Below are 11440 nucleotides of genomic sequence, written 5' to 3'. Positions count from 1 at the left end.
GCCTTCTCAAAAAATAACCAAACATATTAAATGATTTGATGAATGCACTTGTTTTGTTTTCTTATATTGGCAAAATATTTGTTTTAGGTTTTTTTCCTTCTTCTTTTTTTTTCTAAAGAAAAAATATACTAAAAATCGCCCTACTTTAGTAATTTCTTACAGTTTGATATTTAGCAGTTATTGTGTACATGCATGTTTTTACATTGTAGCCTACTTTTTTGTTTTGTTTTTTTGTGTTTTTTATTTTATTTTTATTATTATTAATACATTCACACTTATTTACAAAAAAATATATACAAAATCTCTCGTTGGGATTATTTTTTGTAAGTAACGTTAACTCATTAAAGTGTGGCCACACAAATATACGGATTTCCAGACATCTCACGCAGAGGGCGCTCTAGTCTCTGATATCTATGGGACTCACGACGATGACGTGTTTTTGATGCGACGGAAGAGTTATTTGTAGTACAGTTCGCATTTATTACATATCCTGCACAGAACACCCTGAAGTCAAACTCACAGGTAAAACATAAACGCTATTCATCATGCAAATGTGTTTAATAGGTAACGTTACGTACCCTCGGGTTTAAGTAACGTTAGTGTTTAAAGCGTGCTGTGAAGCTTCAGTGATTATTGTGCATCATCAATGTGACAGATCAATCATCCAGGGGTGTTTAGACCTGTGATGACTTTACAGCTCTACACTCATGTGTTATTGCGGTTTAAGCGGTAGGAAGTTTGTGCTGATGAGATATTTTTCACATTTTAAATGACATGGATGGAGATCTTGATTCAGCCTGTGTTATGGGTGTGTCATATTCAGATTCAGGAGGCAACGTTATCGTATGTTCAGACTTTTGCTCATGCGTTTATTGTGTTACATAAAAATTCGCTGACCTTGCTGTGTTTTCCTTTTTATAGATCTTAATCAAGGGGTGAATTATGGTGAGTTGTTCTTCCTTTCAGTGTTATGGCATTTCCTCTACTTTGCCCTAAATATGATCATTCTAATGCTACTGACCCTTAAATATGATCATTCTCATGCGACTGACCCTTAAATATGATCATTCTCATGCGACTGACCCCTAAATATGATCATTCTAATGCGACAGACCCCTAAATATGATCATTCTAATGCGACGGACCCTAAATATGATCATTCTCATGCGAGTGACCCCTAAATATGATCATTCTCATGCGACTGACCCCTAAATATGATCATTCTCATGCGACTGACCCCTAAATATGATCATTCTAATGCGACAGACCCCTAAATATGATCATAATGCGACGGACCCCTAAATATGATCATTCTCATGCGAGTGACCCCTAAATATGATCATTCTCATGCGACTGACCCCTAAATATGATCATTCTCATGCGACTGACCCCTAAATATGATCATTCTAATGCGACAGACCCCTAAATATAATCATTCTAATGCGACGGACCCCTAAATATGATCATTCTAATGCGACGGACCCCTAAATATGATCATTCTAATGCGACGGACCCCTAAATATGAACATTCTCATGCTACTGACCCCTAAATATGATCATTCTAATGCGACGGACCCCTAAATATAGTCATTCTCATGCGACGGACCCCTAAATACGATCATTCTAATGCGACGGACCCCTAAATATGAACATTCTCATGCTACTGACCCCTAAATATGATCATAATGTGACGGACCCTAAATATAATCATTCTAATGCGACGGACCCCTAAATATGATCATTCTAATGCGACGGACCCCTAAATACGATCATTCTAATGCGACGGACCCCTAAATATAGTCATTCTCATGCGACGGACCCCTAAATACGATCATTCTAATGCGACGGACCCCTAAATATGAACATTCTCATGCTACTGACCCATAAATATGATCATAATGTGACGGACCCTAAATATAATCATTCTAATGCGACGGACCCCTAAATATGATCATTCTAATGCGACGGACCCCTAAATACGATCATTCTAATGCGACGGACCCTAAATATGATCATTCTAATGCGACAGACCCATAAATATGATCATAATGTGACGGACCCTAAATATAATCATTCTAATGCGACGGACCCCTAAATATGATCATTCTAATGCGACGGACCCCTAAATACGATCATTCTAATGCGACTGACCCCTAAATATGGTCATTCTCATGCTACTGACCCTTAAATATGATCATTCTAATGCGACGGACCCCTAAATATGATCATTCTAATGCGACGGACCCCTAAATATGATCATTCACATGCTACTGACCCCTAAATATGATCATTCTAATGCGACTGACCCCTAAATATGGTCATTCTCATGCTACTGACCCTTAAATATGATCATTCTAATGCGACGGACCCCTAAATATGATCATTCTAATGCGACGGACCCCTAAATATAGTCATTCTCATGCGACGGACCCCTAAATACGATCATTCTAATGCGACTGACCCCTAAATATGAACATTCTCATGCTACTGACCCCTAAATATGATCATTCTAATGCGACGGACCCCTAAATATAGTCATTCTCATGCTACTGACCCCTAAATATGATCATTCTCATGCGACGGACCCCTAAATATGATCATTCTCATGCTACTGACCCCTAAATATGATCATTCTCATGCGACGGACCCCTAAATATGAACATTCTCATGCTACTGACCCCTAAATATGATCATAATGTGACGGACCCTAAATATAATAATTCTAATGCGACGGACCCCTAAATATGATCATTCTAATGCGACGGACCCCTAAATACGATCATTCTAATGCTACTGACCCCTAAATATAATCATTCTAATGCGACGGACCCCTAAATATGATCATTCTAATGCGACGGACCCCTAAATATGATCATTCACATGCTACTGACCCCTAAATATGATCATTCTAATGCGACTGACCCCTAAATATGGTCATTCTAATGCGACGGACCCCTAAATACGATCATTCTAATGCTACTGACCCCTAAATATAATCATTCTAATGCGACGGACCCCTAAATATGATCATTCTAATGCGACGGACCCCTAAATATGATCATTCTAATGCGACGGACCCCTAAATATGATCATTCTAATGCGACGGACCCTTAAATATGATCATTCTAATGCGACTGACCCCTAAATATGATCATTCTAATGCGACTGACCCCTAAATATGATCATTCTAATGCGACTGACCCCTAAATATGATCATTCTAATGCGACGGACCCTAAATATGATCATTCTAATGCGACTGACCCCTAAATATGATCATTCTCATGCTACTGATCCCTAAATATAATCATTCTAATGCGACGGACCCCTAAATATGATCATTCTAATGCGACGGACCCCTAAATATGATCATTCTAATGCGACGGACCCCTAAATATGATCATTCTAATGCGACGGACCCTAAATATGATCATTCTAATGCGACGGACCCTAAATATGATCATTCTAATGCGACGGACCCCTAAATATGATCATTCTAATGCGACGGACCCTAAATATGATCATTCCAATGCGACGGACCCCTAAATATGATCATTCTAATGCGACGGACCCTAAATATGATCATTCTAATGCGACTGACCCCTAAATATGATCATTCTAATGCGACTGACCCCTAAATATGATCATTCTAGTACGACGGACCCCTAAATATGATCATTCTAATGCGACTGACCCCTAAATATGATCATTCTAATGCGACGGACCCCTAAATATGATCATTCTCATGCGACTGACCCCTAAATATGATCATTCTCATGCGACTGACCCCTAAATATGATCATTCTAATGCGACGGACCCCTAAATATGATCATTCTAATGCGACGGACCCTAAATATGATCATTCTAATGCGACGGACCCCTAAATATGATCGTTCTCATGCTACTGACCCCTAAATATGATCATTCTAATGCGACGGACCCCTAAATATAATCATTCTAATGCGACTGACCCCTAAATATGATCATTCTAATGCGACGGACCCCTAAATATGATCATTCTAATGCGACGGACCCCTAAATATGATCATTCTCATGCTACTGACCCCTAAATATAATCATTCTAATGCGACTGACCCCTAAATATGATCATTCTAATGCGACGGACCCTAAATATGATCATTCTCATGCTACTGACCCCTAAATATAATCATTCTAATGCGACTGACCCTAAATATGATCATTCTAATGCGACGGACCCCTAAATATGATCATTCTAATGCGACGGACCCCTAAATATGATCATTCTCATGCGACAGACCCCTAAATATGATCATTCTAATGCTACTGACCCCTAAATATGATCATTCTAATGCGACTGACCCCTAAATATGATCATTCTCATGCGACTGACCCCTAAATATGATCATTCTAATGCGACGGACCCTAAATATGATCATTCTAATGCGACGGACCCTAAATATGATCATTCTAATGCGACGGACCCCTAAATATGATCATTCTCATGCTACTGACCCCTAAATATGATCATTCTAATGCGACGGACCCCTAAATATAATCATTCTAATGCGACGGACCCTAAATATGATCATTCTAATGCGACGGACCCTAAATATGATCATTCTAATGCGACGGACCCCTAAATATGATCATTCTCATGCTACTGACCCCTAAATATGATCATTCTAATGCGACGGACCCCTAAATATAATCATTCTAATGCGACGGACCCCTAAATATGATCATTCTAATGCGACTGACCCCTAAATATGATCATTCTAATGCGACGGACCCCTAAATATAATCATTCTAATGCGACTGACCCCTAAATATGATCATTCTCATGCGACGGACCCCTAAATATGATCATTCTAATGCGACGGACCCTAAATATGATCATTCTAATGCGACGGACCCCTAAATATGATCATTCTCATGCTACTGACCCCTAAATATGATCATTCTAATGCGACGGACCCCTAAATATAATCATTCTAATGCGACGGACCCCTAAATATGATCATTCTAATGCGACTGACCCCTAAATATGATCATTCTAATGCGACGGACCCCTAAATATAATCATTCTAATGCGACTGACCCCTAAATATGATCATTCTCATGCGACGGACCCCTAAATATGATCATTCTAATGCGACGGACCCCTAAATATGATCATTCTAATGCGACTGACCCCTAAATATGATCATTCTAATGCGACGGACCCCTAAATATAATCATTCTAATGCGACTGACCCCTAAATATGATCATTCTAATGCGACTGACCCTAAATATGATCATTCTCATGCGACTGACCCCTAAATATGATCATTCTCATGCTACTGACCCCTAAATATAATCATTCTAATGCGACGGACCCTAAATATGATCATTCTAATGCGACGGACCCCTAAATATGATCATTCTCATGCTACTGACCCCTAAATATAATCATTCTAATGCGACTGACCCCTAAATATGATCATTCTAATGCGACGGACCCTAAATATGATCATTCTCATGCGACTGACCCCTAAATATGATCATTCTAATGCGACGGACCCTAAATATGATCATTCTAATGCGACGGACCCCTAAATATGATCATTCTAATGCGACTGACCCCTAAATATGATCATTCTAGTACGACGGACCCCTAAATATAATCATTCTAATGCGACGGACCCTAAATATGATCATTCTAATGCGACGGACCCCTAAATATGATCATTCTCATGCTACTGACCCCTAAATATAATCATTCTAATGCGACTGACCCCTAAATATGATCATTCTAATGCGACGGACCCCTAAATATGATCATTCTAATGCGACGGACCCTAAATATGATCATTCTAATGCGACGGACCCCTAAATATGATCATTCTAATGCGACTGACCCCTAAATATGATCATTCTAGTACGACGGACCCCTAAATATGATCATTCTAATGCGACGGACCCCTAAATATGATCATTCTCATGCTACTGACCCCTAAATATAATCATTCTAATGCGACTGACCCCTAAATATGATCATTCTAATGCGACGGACCCTAAATATGATCATTCTAATGCGACGGACCCCTAAATATGATCATTCTCATGCTACTGACCCCTAAATATGATCATTCTAATGCGACGGACCCCTAAATATGATCATTCTAATGCGACTGACCCCTAAATATGATCATTCTAATGCGACGGACCCCTAAATATGATCATTCTAATGCGACGGACCCCTAAATATGATCATTCTAATGCGACAGACCCTAAATATGATCATTCTAATGCGACGGACCCATAAATATGATCATTCTAATGCGACGGACCCCTAAATATGATCATTCTCATGCTACTGACCCTTAAATATGATCATTCTCATGCTACTGACCCCTAAATATGATCATTCTAATGCGACTGACCCCTAAATATGATCATTCTAATGCGACTGACCCCTAAATATGATCATTCTCATGCTACTGACCCTTAAATATGATCATTCTAGTACGACGGACCCATAAATATGATCATTCTAATGCGACGGACCCCTAAATATGATCATTCTAATGCGACTGACCCCTAAATATGATCATTCTCATGCTACTGACCCTTAAATATGATCATTCTAATGCGACGGACCCCTAAATATGATCATTCTCATGCTACTGACCCCTAAATATGATCATTCTAATGCGACGGACCCTAAATATGATCATTCTAATGCGACGGACCCATAAATATGATCATTCTAATGCGACGGACCCCTAAATATGATCATTCTAATGCGACTGACCCCTAAATATGATCATTCTAATGCGACTGACCCCTAAATATGATCATTCTCATGCTACTGACCCTTAAATATGATCATTCTAGTACGACGGACCCATAAATATGATCATTCTAATGCGACGGACCCCTAAATATGATCATTCTAATGCGACAGACCCTAAATATGATCATTCTCATGCGACGGACCATAAATATGATCATTCTAATGCGACTGACCCCTAAATATGATCATTCTCATGCTACTGACCCTTAAATATGATCATTCTAATGCGACGGACCCCTAAATATGATCATTCTCATGCTACTGACCCCTAAATATGATCATTCTAATGCGACGGACCCTAAATATGATCATTCTAATGCGACGGACCCATAAATATGATCATTCTAATGCGACGGACCCCTAAATATGATCATTCTAATGCGACTGACCCCTAAATATGATCATTCTAATGCGACTGACCCCTAAATATGATCATTCTCATGCTACTGACCCTTAAATATGATCATTCTAGTACGACGGACCCATAAATATGATCATTCTAATGCGACGGACCCCTAAATATGATCATTCTAATGCGACTGACCCCTAAATATGATCATTCTCATGCTACTGACCCTTAAATATGATCATTCTAATGCGACGGACCCCTAAATATGATCATTCTCATGCTACTGACCCCTAAATATAATCATTCTAATGCGACGGACCCCTAAATATGATCATTCTAATGCGACGGACCCCTAAATATGATCATTCTAATGCGACGGACCCTAAATATGATCATTCTAATGCGACGGACCCCTAAATATGATCATTCTAATGCGACTGACCCCTAAATATGATCATTCTAGTACGACGGACCCCTAAATATGATCATTCTAATGCGACGGACCCCTAAATATGATCATTCTCATGCTACTGACCCCTAAATATGATCATTCTAATGCGACTGACCCCTAAATATGATCATTCTAGTACGACGGACCCCTAAATATGATCATTCTAATGCGACGGACCCTAAATATGATCATTCTAATGCGACGGACCCTAAATATGATCATTCTAATGCGACTGACCCCTAAATATGATCATTCTCATGCGACTGACCCTAAATATGATCATTCTAATGCGACGGACCCCTAAATATGATCATTCTAATGCGACGGACCCTAAATATGATCATTCTAATGCGACGGACCCCTAAATATGATCATTCTCATGCTACTGACCCCTAAATATGATCATTCTAATGCGACTGACCCCTAAATATGATCATTCTAGTACGACGGACCCCTAAATATGATCATTCTAATGCGACGGACCCTAAATATGATCATTCTAATGCGACAGACCCTAAATATGATCATTCTAATGCGACTGACCCCTAAATATGATCATTCTAATGCGACGGACCCTAAATATGATCATTCTAATGCGACTGACCCCTAAATATGATCATTCTAATGCGACGGACCCCTAAATATGATCATTCTAATGCGACGGACCCCTAAATATGATCATTCTAATGCGACAGACCCTAAATATGATCATTCTAATGCGACGGACCCATAAATATGATCATTCTAATGCGACTGACCCCTAAATATGATCATTCTCATGCTACTGACCCCTAAATATGATCATTCTAGTACGACGGACCCCTAAATATGATCATAATGCAATGGACCCCTAAATATGATCATTCTAATGCGACGGACCCCTAAATATGATCATTCTAATGCGACTGACCCCTAAATATGATCATTCTAGTACGACGGACCCCTAAATATGATCATAATGCGATGGACCCCTAAATATGATCATTCTCATGCGACGGACCCCTAAATATGATCATTCTAGTACGACGGACCCCTAAATATGATCATAATGCGATGGACCCCTAAATATGATCATTCTCATGCGACGGACCCCTAAATATGATCATTCTAGTACGACGGACCCCTAAATATGATCATTCTAATGCGACGGACCCCTAAATATGATCATAATGCAATGGACCCCTAAATATGATCATTCTAATGCGACGGACCCCTAAATATGATCATTCTAATGCGACGGACCCCTAAATATGATCATAATGCGACGGACCCTAAATATGATCATTCTAATGCGACGGACCCTAAATATGATCATTCTAATGCGACGGACCCTAAATATGATCATTCTAATGCGACGGACCTTAAATATGATCATTCTAATGCGACGGACCCCTAAATATGATCATTCTAATGCGACGGACCCCTAAATATGATCATTCTAATGCGACGGACCCCTAAATATGATCATTCTAATGCGACGGACCCCTAAATATGAACATTCTAATGCGACTGACCCCTAAATATGAACATTCTAATGCGACTGACCCCTAAATATGATCATTCTAATGCGACGGACCCCTAAATATGATCATTCTAATGCGACGGACCCCTAAATATGAACATTCTAATGCGACGGACCCCTAAATATGATCATTCTAATGCGACGGACCCTAAATATGATCATTCTAATGCGACTGACCCCTAAATATGATCATTCTAATGCGACTGACCCCTAAATATGATCATTCTAGTACGACGGACCCCTAAATATGATCATTCTAATGCGACGGACCCTAAATATGATCATTCTCATGCGACGGACCCCTAAATATGATCATTCTAGTACGACGGACCCCTAAATATGATCATTCTAATGCGACGGACCCCTAAATATGATCATAATGCAATGGACCCCTAAATATGATCATTCTAATGCGACGGACCCCTAAATATGATCATTCTAATGCGACGGACCCCTAAATATGATCATTCTAATGCGACGGACCCCTAAATATGATCATTCTAATGCGACGGACCCTAAATATGATCATTCTAATGCGACGGACCCTAAATATGATCATTCTAATGCGACGGACCCTAAATATGATCATTCTAATGCGACGGACCTTAAATATGATCATTCTAATGCGACGGACCCCTAAATATGATCATTCTAATGCGACGGACCCCTAAATATGATCATTCTAATGCGACGGACCTTAAATATGATCATTCTAATGCGACGGACCTTAAATATGATCATTCTAATGCGACGGACCCCTAAATATGATCATTCTAATGCGACGGACCCCTAAATATGATCATTCTAATGCGACGGACCTTAAATATGATCATTCTAATGCGACGGACCTTAAATATGATCATTCTAATGCGACGGACCCCTAAATATGATCATTCTAATGCGACGGACCCCTAAATATGAACATTCTAATGCGACTGACCCCTAAATATGATCATTCTAATTATAATTTATTTTTTGAAACCTGTAAAGTTTCCCATGAAAAACCCTGCATCTGACAGTGTGTGTGTGTGTGTGTGTGTGTGTGTCAGCACGGGCGTGTGAAGATAAAGTCAACAGCGCAGCAGGAGGAGGAGAAGAGGAAAGAGCGAGAGAAGAAGCTGAAGGCGTTTGTGTGCGCTCGCGACGCCGTCCTGAAGAAGGTTTGTCCCGCAGCGTGTGTGTGAGGAGTGTGTCGCGTGACAGTGTGTGATGGCTCTGTCTGTGTGTCAGAGGGGCGCGGGCGAGCAGGACGAGGAGGCTCTACACCTGACTCAGCTGCTGCTGTCCTCAAACCCCGACATCGCCACCCTGTGGAACTACAGGAGAGAAGTGCTGCTGCACCTGGAGACGCTACGGTGAGCGAGCGCGAGTGTGTGTGTGGTGAATGTAGAAGTGTGAGGTTGACTTACCTGTTGAGTTATGCTGCATTTCTCTCATCAGATTCCACACCGGTGTACGGTCACATCAAATATTTCTGACATGTGTTGATCTAGTGTTCATCGCAATCAGATAATCTCACAGTGTTGAGAGATGACGGTGTTGCCTCATGACCATATTTGCATGTCACGCGTATTAAATGTTAAATGTGTTTTTGGGGTGAAAACATTGTTTTTTTATTTGATTAGAAATCTAATATTTTTCTAAGTATTATAATATTTAGCAAATATCATATCTAGGTTTATTTCAAAGTTATGCATGTAATGCAAACCACACACGTATTAAATGCAGACATCCATTTTGTTTGGTGAAAATGTGTTTTTTTTTTTTGTACTATATATATCAAAACTATTTATTTGATCCCATTTATCTCAGTTTCCCATTTATATCAATTATCTGAATCCCATCAGTCTTGTTTAAATTTATTATGAAATGTTATAATATGATTTGTGACTTATTCATATCATACATGTATAAAATGCAAACAAACTATTTTTCCTTCTCTCCAGGGCTTCTGAAAAATGACACTTAATTCTAATTATTGTAGTATTTTGACTAGTATAATTTATTAGTAAGTGGATTTGTATGATATTGAAGTTATATTGAAGCCGTCTGCTCCTCTAGAGAGGCGGATGCGGTGCAGAAGCTGTACGAGTCTGAGCTGCTCTTCATCGAGGCCTGTCTGAAAGTCAACCCCAAGTCTTACGGCTGCTGGCACCACCGCACCTGGGTGAACACGCGCCTGCCCCGGCCCGACTGGACCCGGGAGCTCGGCCTCTGCGACCGCTGCCTCGGCCTGGACGAGCGCAACTGTACGGCGGACCCAGAATGGAGTGTGTGTTGCTCAGGTTAGTGTGTTTCTCC

General features: G+C 40.0%; 1 protein-coding gene across 1 annotated transcript in view; it reads left to right on the top strand.

The window, feature by feature from the left end:
* Positions 1-393: 393 nt before the first annotated feature.
* Positions 394-11440, top strand: part of rabggta (Rab geranylgeranyltransferase subunit alpha) — a 38793-nt gene continuing 27746 nt past the window's right edge. The window contains exons 1-5 of the mRNA XM_039671348.2: positions 394-522; positions 922-945; positions 10189-10299; positions 10370-10494; positions 11201-11388. Of these exons, the coding sequence (XP_039527282.2) occupies positions 943-945; positions 10189-10299; positions 10370-10494; positions 11201-11388 (427 nt within the window). The 5' untranslated portion in view covers positions 394-522; positions 922-942. The remainder of the gene's footprint in view (positions 523-921; positions 946-10188; positions 10300-10369; positions 10495-11200; positions 11389-11440) is intronic.

This window comes from Pimephales promelas, chromosome 20, assembly GCF_988280905.1.
Source record: "Pimephales promelas chromosome 20, fPimPro1.hap1.1, whole genome shotgun sequence".
NCBI classification, from domain to species: domain Eukaryota; kingdom Metazoa; phylum Chordata; class Actinopteri; order Cypriniformes; family Leuciscidae; genus Pimephales; species Pimephales promelas.
The sequence above is the reverse complement of the archived record's forward strand: the minus strand, read 5'-3'. Positions and strand labels throughout refer to the sequence as shown.